At 52.6% G+C, this 17,728-nt stretch overlaps 1 protein-coding gene across 1 annotated transcript; it reads right to left on the reverse strand.

Moving 5' to 3' along the window:
* Positions 1-742: 742 nt before the first annotated feature.
* SLC4A8 (solute carrier family 4 member 8) lies at positions 743-14,844 on the reverse strand (the record flags this gene model as incomplete). Its single annotated transcript, XM_082332363.1, has 22 exons — positions 14,724-14,844; positions 14,136-14,271; positions 13,761-13,921; positions 12,645-12,833; positions 12,179-12,267; positions 11,889-12,046; positions 11,425-11,512; positions 10,975-11,121; positions 10,708-10,799; positions 10,041-10,215; positions 8,996-9,129; positions 7,825-8,070; positions 7,616-7,721; positions 6,534-6,695; positions 5,739-5,852; positions 5,222-5,383; positions 4,369-4,620; positions 3,518-3,586; positions 2,087-2,260; positions 1,851-1,988; positions 1,339-1,436; positions 743-830 (listed from the first exon to the last, which is right to left on the reverse strand). The coding sequence occupies exons 1-22, from the start codon at positions 14,827-14,829 to the stop codon at positions 743-745; spliced, it is 3,084 nt and encodes a 1,027-aa protein (XP_082188489.1). The 5' UTR covers positions 14,830-14,844.
* Positions 14,845-17,728: the final 2,884 nt, after the last annotated feature.

The following is a 17,728-nucleotide window of genomic DNA, read 5'->3' on the forward strand; positions in this document are numbered from 1 at the left end:
CTCTCGTACCGGTAGGAGACAGAAAAGCGAATTAAAAGGACCCCAAACCAGACCAAGAACCTGGGCGTGCTGAAGAAGAAAGTGGAGAATGCGTCAAATATAACAGAAAATGATTTTGTACATTCAGAGTTTATATTTGGAAAAAAGAGAAAGGAGAGGAGGAATTAGATATTAAAAAAATAGCACTGAATGATAAAGCGGTAGCAGTCCCTCTACCACTACAAAACCGCAACAACACACGCACGTACACACGGAGGCTTAACAACACCGAACTCCCATTGACTGTGATGTGCACCTCAGTTTGCTGGTCTAGAGATACGGAATGCCTGAAGCACACCAAGGATAACTGAAACATCTGCATGGCTTTAATGGGAATCCTCCAATTGAAAAAAAAGCAGTTTCTCCCCGTGTCTGCGTTGGCACATCCCTGAGTCACGTTCTCGCTCCTCTCCTTCAAAGTCAAGATTCCTAAACGTGAAAACGTGGGGGGGGAAAAAGAGGAAAAAGAGGGAGAGCATCGTCAGTGGAAGACCAGCCGGCTGCCGCTGATTCGGCCCCGCTCGTGGGACCAGCCCGGCAGAGAGGAGCTGGTTTGCAGGCCGCGGTCCTGCCTGTTCCCAGGGCCGGGCCGTTTGCTCGGCATTGCCGGCCGAAGCACGGGAAAACCGTCGGCACACGCCGTCGCTCGCAGAGGAGCGGGGTCACGTTCACACGCAATCCTTTACCTCCTTCCTCCCCGGCTTCAGAGCGTTTCTGTGTTCATAGTGAGAGCCTTCCATACGGTCGTTTTCGACATTTCATCCGAGATATTAATCTCGGAAGGATCAGCCCTGCAATAAAGATTTTACATTAAGGGAACGGATGCCACCGAGTGCATCGGCATCAGCGAGAGGAGCAGGAGGGCTCGGAGGATCAAAGCCCAGCATAAGGACGGGAGGTTTTGCTGGATGAGGAGTTTTGGGAGACAAGCCGGAGAGCTGCAGAGCAACAGCTCCGTGCAAAGGCTCTTGCTGGTGTTTAAGCCCTAGGACGGGCTCCTAAGCCACTGCTGGTACAGATCATGCCTGCAACTCCTCATTTTTAAGTATGAGGATCTCCAGCTACCATGAAGTCATGGATGGTGCAAGGTTTTGGGGCCAAACGTGAGTTGTGCAGCCACTCTGCTTGGGCTCAGAGCCCTGCGATCCCCTCCTGCAGCCCGGCCCATACCTTGGATTCTCCCGCCAAGCTGACTGCTGCTTTCTAACGGGTGCTCAATAAAGAGGCAAGTAGAGAAAATTGTGCCAAACGCCTTCAAACTAATCTTGCCGGGGGTCCTGGCGCTTGGTGGGCCTTTACCTGTCAGTGTTTTGCTTTGGGATATCCAAGTTGCTGGTCTTCCCCAGTTTCAGCTGAACTGAATTTGCAGCAGCAGCTTCCATCATCTTCTGGGACTCCTGATGTAAAAAGGGAGAAATCAAGTTCTCCGATCGAAGCGGAGATAAACTGAGCACCCAGTAAAAACACTGCATGCTGCCCTCTCCTTCTGACCGGTGGCAGCTTTAGCTATCAGTGCAGCAGGGTCAAGACCTTTCCCTCCACCATGGTTAAAAACACCATTAGGAGCAAATCCTTCCCTAATAATCATCATCTTTATTATAAAAAGTCATTTAAAGATTATACCTGTATTCAAGCGTTAAGCTCACTGCTAATTTAGGAAAAAAAAAAGGTTAAGATGTGGGATCCAGGCTATCAGGATCTCTTTCTATTTAGTTCTGATCTTCCCCCAACATTTAAAGACAAGCTGTGATGGAAACAGGCAATCACAGCCCAAGGGAGGCATCCAGCCCCAAGCACCCAGCGAGCGTTACCTCTTCTTCTTTGGCTTCATTTTTGGCATCGTCCAACTTCTTCTTCTTGCTTTCTGGCATAAGGTCATCCAGAAAGCTGAGCTCTCGCTTTGAGAAGCAGAAATCCATCACTTTCCGGACAAAAACGAGAGCCAAAACCTTCAGGAATAAGAGGGAAGATGCGGTGAGGCCGGAGATGATGCTACATCTTGCTCCAATGCTGGAAACCTCCCGCTGCTGGCAGCACCGGCTCTTACCATCATGGGAAAGATGATGGCAGCACGGGACACCTTGATGCCCCAGAGCAGGACGAGGCAGATCAGCTGGATCATGGTGAAGAAATGCACCTTTCGCAAGGGGACGTGCCGCAGGTAGATGAAATCCGGCTGGTGTTTCGCTGGCATCCAAAACAGCTTCAAGCGATCGAAGAACTGCAAAATAAAAGTGGAAAAGTTGCTACCTTGGGACTGCGGAAAGTTTCCGGCCCTGTTGAGATGTGGAGGGAGTTTTCAGGATCTCACTTGCAATGAGAAATCGTGGATCCCCCTGTGTTCCTCCTGGGAGCAGCACCCATTTTCCCTTCACTCCATCTATAACCCAGCTCGCCCATGAGAGCTGCCCACCAAACTGCAATTATGCCACGTTATTCCATTATTAGCGTTCCTTGGCCCACTGAATCCCCCAGCAAGGATTTCCACCCGCAGTAGAAACTGCCTTCCCTTCGCACTGAATTCCCCCATTTTCACATAACCAAACACTGACCTGCCCTAAACCACGAAACAGAGAGCTCTGAACTTGCCCGGTCCTCCCAGCCCCATGCACCTCCTGTGCCTCCCCCAGTCTTTTTCTTACACAAAATATTTTCATTGCTTCCTTTTGGAGAGGTTTTTTCCCCAGGCCACTGCTTTTTTCCTGCTTCTACGGAGATGAAATAGCAGGGAGCAGACATAGAATCATAGAATCATTAAGGTTGGAAAAGACCCTGAAGATCATCGAGTCCAACTGTTAACCTGTCACTGCCAAGGCCACCACTAACCCATGTCCCCAAGCACCACATCTCCCCGGCTCTGAAATCCCCCAGGGACGGGGACGCAGCCCCTGCCCTGGGCAGCCTGGGCCAGGCCCTGGCAGCCCTTTGGGGGAGGAGGTTTTTCCCCGTACCCAACCCAGCCCTGCCCTGGCGCAGCTCCAGGCCGTTCCCCCTCGTCCCAGCGCTTGTTCCTGGGGAGAAGAGCCCGACCCCCCCGGCTCCAGCCTCCTTTCGGGGGCTGGGGGAGCGATGAGGGCTCCCCTCAGCCTCCTCCTCTCCAGGCTGAGCCCCCCCAGCTCCCCCAGCCGCCCCTCCCCACCCTCGGGCTCCAGCCCCTGCCCCAGCCTCGCTGCCCTGCCCTGGCCACGCTCCGGCCCCTCCGTGTCCTTCTTGTGGCCGGGGGCCAGCACCGAGCGCGGGATTCGAGGGGCGGCCTCCCCAGTGCCCAGCACAGGGGGCGATCCCTGCCCCAGGCCTGCTGGCCACACCATTCCTGATACAAGCCAGGATGCCGCTGGCCCTCTTGGCCACCTGGGCACCCTGCTGGCTCGTGTCCAGCGGCTGTCGACCAGCACCCCCAGGCCCTTTCCCGCCGGGCAGCTCCCAGCCGCTCCTCCCCACGCCTGCAGCGGTGCCTGGGGTTGTTGAAAGTCCGTACCTGAATTCCTCTGAGCGACGACACGCCCATGTAGAGAAAGACGCCATAAAGCACAGGCATTGGTATAAACTGGAAAACAAAAAAGAATGCAGCGAGTTAGTTTTTTTAAATTGCATTTTCAGCATTACCGCTCTCTTCTACAGGCACTGCCTAAAGTTGCCGAAAGCTTTCCAGTTTCCACAGGGTTAGAGACGTGTCGGATTTTAACCGGTAGAGATTTTGTGCGTGTGAGTGAGCTAATGCTCTGCTTTAGGCTGAACTTTTGAGTTACGTTTCATCAGAACAATCCTATTTTCCAGAAAGGTTGGAGGAAAATAGGTAATTTCACCCATGCTAGCACATACCGCATTCTGTGACGGTAGAAAAACATTTCTACATATTCTTGTGGCAACATGCAAAAGCGACGTGCCTCCTTTTAGCCTAGAGATGAGATTATTTTGTGGGAGGAACATGCAAGGAAGCCCACGGGGATGATTTCAGTGTGTTTAGCTACTGGGAACAGCTGTTTTGAGGCATTTGGGGGAGCAAATTGCAACCGATAAAGTGCTGCTTGTTTGAAAGAGCAGATGTACTGGTCTGAATACACTTAATTGTAACCATAAACGCGGTGGGCCTGAAAGACACCTGAAAATTAAAGCAGTTGTCTTGCTCGCTTGCCTCAAGCACACCAAACTGGGGCCTGACGGGCTGGGAAGCGTAACCGAGGCTGGTTCCCACTGTGGGTCAAGGCCCACGGTTTGGGATCACCCCCTCCTCTGCTCCACAACTCCTCAGGCCCGGAGAGAGGGGACTATTTTTGTATAACCTCCAAAAAGTTCGTGGTTGTTGGGTGTTTGGCATTTTCCTCTCACCTTTAACACAGAAGTGAAGAAGACGGAGCAGCCCATGAGCACAAAGATCATCAAGCCAGTGACCCTCTGCTCTCGTATCCCCAAAAACTTGGGTTGTTCTCCTGGAGCGGAGCAGTCAGACTCTACTTTGAGGCTGTTCACGTGGGTGATGGACAGGACGGTCGCAGCCACAAACCAGGGCAGCCCCATCACGGAGCACACCCCGAGCATCACGGCCACCATGAAAAGGTCTAGGTGGTACCCGCATCCTTTCTGCAGGGAGCGAAACAAGAGGCAGAGCATCCCACAGCACAAGAGCAAGGACAACGTCGCGAGTCAGACTCAAACCCTACTTGAGCTCAAGTCAACTTCTGGAAAATTTAACACAAGAACTGGAAACAAATAAGGATGTATCCAGCCTTTGCGCAAGCACCTTGCATGAAAATCTGTCAGCAGTTTAGGCAAAGTAGATTTGGAGAGTTTGTGTGAGATCTACTTCTCAAAAAAAAAAAAAAAAAAATTGACTTCTTTTTCATTCATAAAGAAATGTCCACCACTTGCAAATAAGATGTGACTCTGACTTCTCCCTGGCAGCTCTTCAGAATGATTCGTTCCCCCAGCTGCTGCTGACATTTTAAAACAAAAACGCTCTTCTATATTGCTCTAAGATTTAATTTGCTGCTCCGAAAGATTGCTCATCTGAACTCCCCTGTCGTTTGCTCCCTGTGTCATCGCTAATCCAGGAGAGCATCCTGCCACGCAGCCTGACGTTGTCCCAGACCAACGTCTTCATAAAGCGTTGGAACAGGAGCTGCTCCCCATCCCTGCAGCCCAGAGCGGGTCGGGGATGGCGTCATCTCTTGCAGCCCCTTACCTTCAGCCTGTGCTCCTTCCTGTTCACGATAACGGCAGTGATCTGCTGGTCCATGAATATCAAGATGGTGCAGAGCAGAGCTGGGATGAGTGCAGCCAACACCGTCCACCAAGGGTTGGGTCCTATGGGGTTGATGAACCACCCGCGGTCATCTCTGGTAGGCTACAACAAAGCACACACATCGGGATCGTCTCCCAGCCCAGCCGCTTCACTGGCTTCGATTTTCCCCTCCATCCTTGTGTCAGAGCATCTCCCAGCCCTGGCTTCATGTCACCCTCTCCCATGGGGTTCAGCAGTGCCAGCGTCCTCTTTGCAAGCACCTATAGATACTTCTCCTTGAGGTATCTAGTTTTGGGGCTGTCTTCTCGTTTCCAGAAGGAAACGATGCACTTGGAGGTGGAAGACGAGATGGTCACACCACCAGCATCTCCTCCAGACTCAGCCCTGTCCTGCCCTGACATCACCTTGTGGCATCCCCAAGGGCTGAAATCAGCTCCGTGCCAGAACACCCCGTTACCTTGAACATATGGGGGACGTGGAGCTTCGGTGATGGGATCCCAATCATGAAGTCAATGAGCACCATGACGACGATGGTGAGGAAAACAGCAAAGTCGCTTACTGTGGACCGTACCTGGGGCAAGAAACCAGAGCTGAAAGGGGCGTCGCAAACAGGGCCATAGCACGAAATGGAAAAGTTGGGGACATCAACAACATTAAGGCTGGTTAACAAAATCCCACCACTCTGAGGACATGCAGCCAAATCCCTTGGTTAGATACTGTTGCTGTGTTTGTCCCTGTGAGACCTGGTGTCAGACAATAAAAAAAAAAAGTTTAATTAGGTGGAAAAGGGTTGTTTTAATTCAAACCTTAAAAAAAAAATAAAAAATAAGGAAACAGATGTCTGCCACTACAGCCACACTCACAGCTAAAATGGGAATAAGGCACTGAGGCATCATTTGTTCCTCAAAAGGAAGAAATAGTGTCTTTTTCTATGGCAGCTCCTCATTTGAATCAACTTTCCCCTTGAGCACATCATGCACAGAAGGTGAAAAAAAAAAACAACCAACAGCTTTGGAAGACCTGATTTCCCACTGCCTGAGCAAAAAAATCGCTCTGGGGCAGGTGGCAAATGCTACGATTGGTTTGCGCTCATGGCAATGAGTGAGGGACATCCAAGCTGATGGAGAGCTTGGCCTTCAAGGTCAACATTTCCCAGCTTGACCAAGTGGTGGCAAATGCTGCTTAGTGCTCCAGGAAAGCCATTTTGGGGACTGAGTGTGGAGACTGCTGCTGGCCACCATCTTCTACCTACTCTGGTTGGGAAGTAACGGCTGGTTTTAAACTTCTTCAATAAGCTCGACAGGACAAAGGTGGAGAAGAAGAGGATGCAGCACCAGAAGAGGACATTAGGCGCGTAGGGGCCATTGCGTCCACAGGCAGGTCCTTGAAACTCTCCATGCAAATACCGACATTCCTGGAGAAACAGAGTGTCAGGACACAAAGGCAGTGCACGTGCGGCAAGGAAACCTCGGGTAACAGGGGGTTTTTGAGGATCTTGGTCCAAGATCCATGACCTTGTGACTGCTGCTGCTGATCGAGATTTGTATTTAATGAGCAGCAGCAGCTGAACAAGTGACACATCGAACTACACAGAGGAGAGCGGAGAGATGAGATGTGATGGGACACCATACCACAGACCCATGGCACATCCTCCGCTTGAATGGCAGGTAACCGTGGCTGAAGACGACACCAGAGGGGAAGGAAACGCTGGAATCTCTTGGGGATAGAGAAAGAGGGAACAGGGAAGGAGGGCTAAGACAACTGTGATAGGAAAGGAGAAGAGACAAATGGTCCCTTCCCAGTGGAGGGCTCAGAGGACATGGCCGAGAGGGGATGAAGATGTCCATAAGAGCCTCCCATCCCATGCCTAGGCTCTGCTTCCAGCAGCGACAGCCCGAGAGGCTGCTCAGACATGCAAATTTATGCACGTACCTACAGACAGCGCTGCGTAAGAAAGCAAGGCCTGGAGTTATTAGGAACCAATTAAGGAAGCCAATTACTACCTTCGAGGATGAACTTAAGTCCTCCAACTGCTACAATAATCAAACCACCCACTTAACCTTGCTCCCAGTCAGAAATATTGTCCTGCAACAGGGGTGAGGAGGACAGTTATTACCCACAATGCTGGGGACAAGGTGGACTGGACAAGGTGGACTCTCCTTCCCAGGACCAAGTGGGTTAAACCACACATTAGATTTAAGCAATGACTTTTCAGAGCAGCACTAGCACAGTTTGAAGCCCCTCATCACCTGAAGGGCTCTGAGTTTTGCACCGTGTGAAGGTCCCTGGACCCCGTGGCCGCGGTGCGAGGAAGCAGTGGCTCGGGGCACTTACAGTCACCGTGAGGTTTTCCCAGGCGATGCTGGACACGTTGATCTTGTTGCTCTCCCAGAAACGCAGGGTTTCGTTGCTGCGACGGGTCGGTGCCTGACACTTACAGCTGGGAGGAGAGAAGCCAAGGCGGGGTAAGGGAAAGGCGATGGAGGTGCAGCCCAGAGCTCCTGCCAAGGGGCCGCGGCATTTTAGGAGGAAAAATAACCCACTAGTAGATGGTGAGGAAGTCGAGCTTGCTGTGCATGTGCACAGGGTAGGTCTCTCGCAGGTGACTCAGCTTCTCTAGAGCCTCGTAGATGAAGATGATGCAGATGAGGGAGGCGAAGGCTTCTTCGGTGAAGCGGGTGATGTAGCACACCAAACAGCTGGCATCGGTGGCCACCAGCACTATGCAGAAGAAGGCGGTCCACAGCCCGATGCAGGCCCGCAGGGAGAGATAGGAGAGCGTGTAGTCCCTGCGAAACCAAAATAAAACGAAGGGTGGAAAGGCCAGCAAGAGGCTCCGAGCCGTGCCTTCCTTCAGGGAAAATTGGGAGCAATTTCAGAGCGTGTCAAGGCTGCGGATGGTAAATGCAGTTTCCGTGTACTACTACAGACAGCCTCGGGGCTGCGGTGCAGGGTGTGGACCCGCAGGAGGAAGAGGCCAATTATTTAATTATCATTATTTAGCAATTATCTTGTGTTTATGCCTTGGAGGCGAATTGAAGTCAGGTCCCCGCGGTGGAAGGTGGTGTTCTCCCACATCACCCTGATGCCTGAACGCTGAAACCAGCTGGTTTTGCACCCGGTCACCTGCTGCCAGCAAGTTGGGGCTTAATAATAAATTTGATTGCAATAAGGGTGCAATAAGGATCCAAGTCATCACAACAAAAGGATTGTCATGGAACATATCCACTTCACATTAAAAGCTCCTTTTTTTTTTTTTCAATAAAATCATCAAAACTCAAAATATTTCAGCAGAAAACTATTTGGATATTTGGGCAAAATATATTTCCACTTCCAGCAAAAAACTCTGGCTAAAAAGGGCCTGGTTTTGTACTCAGAGGAAAGCAAATCTTCCCTCATTCCCAAACCAGAGGGCTTTGTCTCATCTTCCTTGTGCAGCCCATCTTGGGCATCCATATCCTTGTGGGTTCTCCTCCTCCTCCTCCTCCTGCTGTGCTTTAACCCTAAAAACCCCAAACGACCCCATCAATCCTTCAGGGACCGAGGGCTCTCGCACCATCACATACTACAACAGCAGCGTGCAATGCCTGTGACGCAGAAGACAACTTAAATCTAACAACGACCACTAAGAAAAATATAAGAAAAACATCTTTTCTCCATCACTGCCTTCTTCCGAAGGCTCTCGCGGCACCCAGCCACGGCAGCCAGCCTTACTTGCAGAATTTGTAGAGGATCTTCTCGAACACAAGGACGGGTCCGGTGCTGCCAAGGATGGTGAGAGGCTGGCCAGCAAAGAGGGAATACACCACACCGGTCATGGATGCACCCAGCAGCGACTCCATGGCACTCTGTCCCGGGAAGAGAGGCAGCAGTGAGTAAATCATGGAATCGTTTAGGTTGGAAAAGACCTTTAAGATCATCGAGTCCAACCGCTAACCCAGCGCTGCCAAGGCCACCACTAACCCATGTCCCCAAGCACCACATCTCCCCGGCTCTGAAATCCCCCCAGGGACGGGGACGCAGCCCCTGCCCTGGGCAGCCTGGGCCAGGCCCTGGCAGCCCTTTGGGGGAGGAGGTTTTTCCCCGTACCCAACCCAACCCTGCCCTGGCGCAGCTCCAGGCCGTTCCCCCTCGTCCCAGCGCTTGTTCCTGGGGAGCAGAGCCCGACCCCCCCGGCTCCAGCCTCCTTTCGGGGGCTGGGGGAGCGATGAGGGCTCCCCTCAGCCTCCTCCTCTCCAGGCTGAGCCCCCCCAGCTCCCCCAGCCGCCCCTCCCCACCCTCGGGCTCCAGCCCCTGCCCCAGCCTCGCTGCCCTGCCCTGGCCACGCTCCGGCCCCTCCGTGTCCTTCTTGTGGCCGGGGGCCAGCACCGAGCGCGGGATTCGAGGGGCGGCCTCCCCAGTGCCCAGCACGGGGGGCGATCCCTGCCCCAGGCCTGCTGGCCACGCCGGTCCCGATACAAGCCAGGATGCCGCTGGCCCTCTTGGCCACCTGGGCACCCTGCTGGCTCATGTCCAGCGGCTGTCGACCAGCACCCCCAGGCCCTTTCCCGCCGGGCAGCTCCCAGCCGCTCCTCCCCACGCCTGCAGCGGTGCCTGGGGTTGTTGTGCCCCCAGGGCAGGACCTGGCACTGAGCCTTGTTGAATAAATAAATCATATGGGGGGGGGGGGGGGGGGGGGAACCCAAAGCAAATTCACTGCAGCAAGGACTTTTGCATGAGCTTTATCCTCCCCCATGCCACCCGACAGAGGGGTGCTCACTATGTGGCCGTTGGTTGCCTCCCCCAGCAGCCCCCCGAAGGTGATGACAGGGGACATGCAGGCACAGTAGAGGAAGAGGAAGGACGCCAGACACTGCAGGCTCACACCATCCCGAAAATCGCTCCAGAACCACGGGGCTTTTCGCTTCACATCCAGGATCAAACCTCCAAAGAGCCTGGAGGAAGGAAAAAAAAAAAAAAAATAGACTATTTTCCTGGAAGACCACATTGAGTTTTCTTCGCTGCAAAAGGACAATCACAGGCACAGAAAAGCTTCCATCGCTAAAAAGAAGCAGTCTCCTTCACCCATTTTATACCCAGTAGAAACTGAGGCAGACAAAAACATCCCTCCAACAAAAAGAAAAAGGACCTAACCTGAGAGCCTGTCCTCTCTTATGGCAACGGTCCCTTGCTTTGAGAAGGATCAGAGCTCTACCTTGAGCCATTTACACACCTACTTCCACCCCAAATCAAGAAAACCTGTGTGCGACGATGCTGTGGCTGAGCCCAGCTGCCCAGATCTCCCACCTGCCCAAGCCAGGGGACCAAGCCGGTAACGTGGAGCCCCTTCACTGAGCCAACTCACCCCCAAAACCTGCTAGAAGGGAGCTGCATGCCCAGATTTGAGAGGCAAACAGAAAAAAAAAACAAACTATTAAAGCTCACACCTTCCCGTCCGCTCCAGTTCAGGACCACTGTGTTTCTCCGGCTTGCTGTGAGAAGCACTGTCATCAAGAGCTCCCGGCATCTTCCTTTTTTCCTGTTAAAATGGAAATAAGATACAGCCATGTGTTTGTAACCGCTGGCTTGTTTTGCTTCTGGGCGTGTGACTGCGTCAAACCGGGACCTTGTGAGGTCGGGCCCCTGAGGAGCATCCCCAGCCGTGCCGCCGGCCTGCCCGTCCCCCTCGCGCCTCCCTCTGCCGCAGCACCCACCTGCGAAGGGACGTTTTTCGGGGGCTCGATTCGGATCGATGGATCCCACTCTCCTGGCGGCAAGACGGTGACCTGATCCAGAAACTCGTCGATGCCAGCCACGAGGTCAGCCCGGTTCTTGGCTTTATAGGCAACATCATGGAAAACCTGACGATAGGAGACAACCTGGTGAGAGGACAACCCATCTCGGATGTCCTAACCGGCGCAATAAGCTCTTGCTTCTCTCCTGGGAGAAGGCGGAGGTGCAGGATGCACCCCGGGTGGGATTTCAGCCTCTAGGAGGTGAGGTGATGCAAATCCCCATGTTTGCTTTGGGGTGCGAACGAAGGGTGGGCGATTAGGAGAGCTGCGGGCAGCTGGGACAGCAACTCCTCTTCCTCACTACTACAGAGACAGGGGGAGGTGAAGAAAGCCAAAAAGGACCCGGAGATCCCTCTTATCTCGTCGCACCTCATCCGTCATGATAGTAGCCATGGACCTGCCGATCTCATGGTACTGATGGGCTTTTCCTTCTGGTCCAAGCAAAACAAACAGGAACCTGGGCAAGAAAAACAAAATGAGAGAGAAGAACGTGGCCTTGCTCAAAGGGCACCCAAGGAAATCCCTGGGAGCTCCCAGCCCAGAGCACGGCCCGAAAGGGGACACATAGGCTCACTGACTCCGTGATGAATTTGAAATTCATCAAAACCGATCACAAATTTAATTTTTGGGCCAACTTTCATTCAAATTGGCCAAGGGGTTTAAAAGATACAGCAGGGAAGGGAGAAACGAAGGCGAGGAGATGTGAGCAGGAGAAACGTGCTTGCTCCCACCGCCCTTGTTCCCTTGGGCTGCCAAACCGATGCATGCAATTTGATGTTGGTTTGTTAGGTGGGGTTTTTTTTAAATAAAAGCATTGTGCTTCTCATTCAGACCTTGTTGGGATGGGAACTTCCGTCATGCCCGAGAGGAGGACAGCCGGGGTCAGGCGGACAAATGCCACGATGGGCTGGCGAAGGAAATCCAGCTCTCCTACGAGCACGTTGGACGCTTCAGCCCCGGTGGGAATTTTCTTCATGAAGTGCAGCTCCGCCTGGGCACAACAAGCGATTCTCAGGCAATTACCCCAAAAGCAAAGCCCACAGCACTCCGTAGCACGCTCTGCAGCCAAGTTTGCAAGAGCAAATCTGGCCCTAAAGGCGTAAGAAAGCTACGAGTGTCTCACCTTGCTTAAATCCATTGCGCTGGTCTCATGGTTCACCCCATTTTTAGCTTCTGCAGTGGTGGGAGAAGGATGAGGGGTGAGTGTTTGGGCTGGTAGGAAAAAGAAAGACACTCAGAAAGATGGACAAGGAGTAACTGGGACGCTTCTCCTTTGCCAGGACAAGTCTAATGGGGCCAAAGCCCTGCAGAAACCTTCACCGGGTGCCAAAGCCCTGCAGAAACCCTCTCCTCGTGCCAAAGTCTGGCAGAAACCATCACCTGGTGCCAAAGCCTGGCAGAAACCTTCACCTGGTGCCAAAGCCCTGCAGAAACCTTCACCTGGTGCCAAAGCCTGGCAGAAACCTTCACCTGGTGCCAAAGCCCTGCAGAAACTCTCTCGTGGTGCCAAAGCCCTGCAGAAACCTTCACCTGGTGCCAAAGCCTGGCAGAAACCATCACCTGGTGCCAAAGCCTGCAGGAACCCTCACCTGGCTTGTCGAGGAGGTGCAGGTCTGGCTGCTTCTTGCTCACATCAGCAAACGAGCGGACGATGGGGAGAAGGTTGTTTCTTTTCTTCTCGTTCTGATGGTGATGCTTCTTCAAAAGGACTTCTCGAACTTTTGCCCGCATGCGCTCGTCAAACTCCGTGGACTGTTCTTGCTGGCCCAGGATCATATCTGGGGATGGCAAAGGGAAATGAAGCCGTCAGAGCAGAAACCCCCGCAAGTCCCGACCCCCGAAGCCCCCGGGGAAGGCTGTGCCACGCAGGATACCCTAACGCGGGCTCAGCCTTGCTTAGCCAGACATTTTAATGCAGTTCAGCCTTTGCAGCGAAAGCAAGAATTTTCCTTTGCTAGAAAACATCATTGAAGTGCTTATTCATCACTCCACTAAGATAATTATTTCCCGTTCTAAATAACGCAATTTTCTTGCCCGATATGGCCTTTCTGTCTGACTCTACACATTGAACCAAATTATAAGCAATCTATAGCACAGACTTGCCCAGAGTTTTCTTGGCCGATCGACTGCAATTTGCCGAGCCCAGGGAGAAATGTGCTAAGAACGGCCCCGACTTCTCCAGCTCTTGAAAGGGCTGAATGGAGACCTGCCAGTCAAAGATAATTTCTCCAAAGCTGCTTTTTCAATTAACTGCAATTATCTTCCCCACAGAAATACCCCGCTTGGTCATCTGCCAGATAAACTCTACCTTTAAAACTCTTAAATCCTGGATGTTAAGGCAAAAGGAAAAAAAGATTGTGAGGAAATGGCTTGTAATGAATAGTTTATTTAAGGAGGTTCAGTTCTTACGCAGACTCTGTATTCCTAAGAGCAGCCTGCTGACAGACACTCCTTTTCGGCTGGAGAACATTCTCTAATCGCTTCTCTAACCCCACAAATTGCTTTCAAAAGGATCCCCTATTGGAAGAACAAGCTGGTGTGACTGTTGCACGCCCAGTCTACACCCAAAACCAACTCACGACTTAAAAACACAGTGGGATTTCTGGAAAAGGACGTGCCATCGGGGCAGGGGTTGATTCGGGAGTGAAGGGCACGGCGGCAAACCGAGCTGGGCCGTTCCCAGAGGGATGCAGCACCCACGGTACCTGCAATCTCTTCGATGCTGTTGGCACAGATGTCCAGCAGCACCGTGCCGTTGATGATGCAGCTCCTCAGCTCGAAGAGGCTGTGCAAGGACAGCGTGGCCACGTAGGGCTTGCTCCAGCGCTCGCCACCGTCTTCCACGTCCTCCTCAAACTTCAGCCACCTGCGGGCATCGGGTGCGATCAGCCCCATTGCAAGAAAACAGCCCCAGCTCTGCAACCCCTTTAAGAGAGCTACAGGGTAGCAAGAGGAGAAGGCTCCTCGCATCGACACCTGCAGCTGCAAAAGCTTCGTGTCCCGGCGAGCGGAAAGCAGAGCCCACGGGCGCTGCCGGGGTGGGGACTCCTCTCCCATCGCAGCCGGCAGCAGGGATTTACCTTGCCGTTTCCTTCCACTCGGCATCTTCGCCCTCTTTCACGCAGATCTCATCCAGCTCAGTGAACAAGTCATGGGGGACGTGCTGCTCATCCTCCTCGGTCCCGAGGATGAACTGTACCCGCTGGGACGGAGTGTCTGGGGACAGAAGGCAAAGCCCCGTCCCGTTACCATGCCTAAATACGACCCATCACGCTCACATTCAAAGTGGGCATTGGATCGCCACCAGTTCAGCCACAAATATTGGGCTGGCCCCTCTCCCCTGGGTCTCTCCGGGCTTGCACAGAGCCACGGAGAAGGAGAAGCATCTATTCCACCTCTGCATGAGGATGGGCAGCTTTCCTTCCCCACATTCCCATTTTTAAAGCCAGGATCCCTCTAATGAAGACGAGCCTAAATCCATTACGCATTTAACTGCCTTAAAAAAAAAAAATAGAGAAAAGTTTGGAAAAAGAGGGTTTTGCTAAATAATGCCACTTTCCCTCGGAAGAAGAGCAAGTCACTCAAACTCCAAACATGGACCTGCTTGCAGAAGACCCCAGCACCCACGCAGCCCCGAGGAGTCCAGTGAACGCCGCGGCGGGACTTACAGTGGTAGCCCTGCTCCGTCGGGGCCGAGTCCTTCTCCCGTTCCCGTTTCCGATGCTTCTGGCTGTGGGGTCGGTGATGCCGGTGGCTCTGCCTCACCAGCGGCATCCGCACGCCCACGTACAGGGTCCGGTGGCCTGCGAAAAAGCAGCATTTGCAGCACTTCCAGCATTGCGGCAATGGTTGATGCGGCCGGTGCCTCGCTAAGCAACGGTTAAATCCCAGGAGAAACACCAACTTCTCTTAATTTTGTTTTCACTGGACCTCCTTTTTCCAAGCCTATTTTACTCGAACTTTGCAAAACCAGAGCAACAAGTGATGGCTCTGGGGCATCTAAAAGTGCCCTGAAATTATCAAAGCTCTTCTCAAATTCCAGCTTCGGCTGGACAACGCTCAGACTTGCTCATTAAGCAGCGACAGAAGGTCATTATTTTTAAAATCTTTGTATGGCACAAGGCGACAAGAGAAGATCAAATCAGTCCCATGGTAATGAACTCCAGAACAAAAAAAAAAAAATCACAGGCCTGCATCTGCAGCCGTCAAATTACGCTCCTGACCTCTCCAAGCCAGGAGCAGCCTCCGCGAGAAAACAAGCCGCAAATTATCCAGCCCCATGGCTAAAACTCACACCGTGGCCTCTGCGGGGGCTTTTTCCCTCTGTTTAAAAGCCGTAATATTAAAAAATGTGAAAATAACTGTGCTGCTTTATTAAGAAGCGTGGCACATTTTGCCGCACGCGATGTGGACGCCGAGCAAGGGACGTTGTGGGGACTTTGTGCAATGGGGAAATGCACTGGGCTGGTGGCCGCTCTGCCAGGAGCTCCGCAGGGACTCACCTTCCAGCTCCTCCTTCTCATAGTGAATGTTGACAACGTTGCTCGTTCTTCCCTGGTCAATCACGGCCTCTTCGTCGTGTCTCTGTTTAGCAATGAGAAGAAGGTAAAAGTTGGGGCTGGGTGTGCAGGGCTCCCGTACGTCCTCCCGGCCATCATCCAGCCCTGCCTCCGCGCGAGCCCACGAGCATCACGCCTCTGCGTGCCTCCTCCTCCAGGCGCGGCCCTAAAAACATGGACTTGTGGGAGGGGTTTTTTTCCCATACCCAAATAAAACAGCCCGTAACATCACCTATATTGTATACGATGTGAGTCTGGAAGTATTTACTACAAAAAAAAAAAGGGGGATTTCCAAATCCAAACTGGGAAAAAAACCCAAAACCGCACTTTTGATGACAGCAAGTTTCAGTCTCCAGACGTGATACCTGCAGGACTCACTAGATGGCACTTGGCCACAGGACATGGCCACCAACAACCTCCAAAGGCCCTCAAGAACCTGCAAGGGCGAAGCTTCATCTTCAGCCCAAGGAGGCTCGGGCTTCCCTTGGTGCAAGCGTGCTTTCCACGGAAAACAGCATTTTTCTCCTCGCAGAAGCCAAGGGCTGAGGTTTGATGCCTTCCTCGGCTGAAATACCGCTGCCGGCGCTGCACGAAGAGCGTTTGTGTCTTAAAAGCCGAAGGAGAACTACAGGAGCAACCAGAGCGGAGTCGCCTTGCTTTTCTTTTCCCCTTGCCACCAGGGCTGGGGAAGGGGATTACCAGGCTGCGTTCAAAGAAATAAAAACCCAACCACGTCTCCCACTCGAGTCACAACTGCGGCTTCGAAAGGGCCTCCTGGCAACACTTGATATCTTTTTTCCCCTCTTTAGGCTGCACTTTGTCTTTTAATTGCTACGCGTGTCTTAAATACTAAAGAAAATACATCACTGCCGCTCGGTTTCTCCTTCCTTGCCTGCATGGACAGTAACTAACCCAAGAAAACCAAAATCTGTTCACCCATGCAAAGAAAAACTCTGCAATGCCCAAACACCCTTTAGTTTTCATCAGTTTTGAAATTATTCCTTTATTAAAGGCACAAAGGGGAAGGCTTGGGACTATTGAACTGCTGAGGTTCATCTTGGCAAACCCATTGCCGTCATCACAGCGACCAAAACCTGTTCAAACAAAAAAAAAAAAAAAGACACCGAGATTGGCACCCAGCTGCTCGATTTCTGAAACTGAGGTTTGAAGAAGAGCAAAATAGCGAGAAAACTGGCGGAACCGGCAGGGCTGTTGGACGGAATTCAAGAAGCGAGAGCTACACTGTGCGCTGGGAAACAGCCCAAAACAACCAAAGCTGTAATTTTCAAGTAAAACTTCAAATGCCGCGCTGGCGTACGCTGCCCATTGTACTAATAATGATGCATTAACCACGAAGACTTATTAAAAAAATAGAGAAGAAATCGCTTCTTATGATTTAAGCTGCAAATGCTAAGGTGAAATCGGCTTTTTATCCCCCAAATTACCGCTTCGACTGAATAGCATCCGTTGCCGCCGTGCGGCAGCGACGCTCGGGAAAGCGCACGCCTCCCGCTCACCGCTTAAGTTGACGAACGAGAGGAAGAAACGCTCCTGTCTGGAAAGGAGTTTGCTGGTCCCTGAGTACCAATTCCAGAGCCGACTCGTTGCTACCTCCCCGCCGGCTCCCGGGACTCGCCCACGTTACCCGGCAGCCGGATTATCACGCGCCTGTGGCTTTCCCGTCCTCTCTCCGATGACAGCCTCCGCCACCCTCCGTCCCTTCTTAGCAACGCATCCTGCTCCCCTCTGGATTCGCCAAAAAAAACCCCAAACCCCAACCTCGGGAAAGGCAGGGGATGAAAGGGCTTCATAAAATGGCTTGAAATCGCAATTTCAATAAAATCGCAAGCGCGTCGCGTGGGTGTCGGAGTGGGAACGATTTGGGAGTCGCAGCTTGCAAACGCCCCGCAGGCGACACGGGGAAAGTCTCCTTCTCTCTTAGAAAACCGTTCTGCCTCCGTGCTCCGACCAGCGAGGCTAAACGTGCCGCCGGCAGCCCTCCCCGCTGCGAAGCATCTCCCCCTGCCCATCCTCCTGCGCTCCCGGGAATCGCCCGTGGGATTTCGGGGGTTTTCCCACCGTTCGGGGGACGCTCAGCCCCTCCGCAGAGCCCC

Source organism: Platalea leucorodia (genome assembly GCF_965183815.1).
Source record: "Platalea leucorodia genome assembly, chromosome: 23".
Classification (NCBI taxonomy): domain Eukaryota; kingdom Metazoa; phylum Chordata; class Aves; order Pelecaniformes; family Threskiornithidae; genus Platalea; species Platalea leucorodia.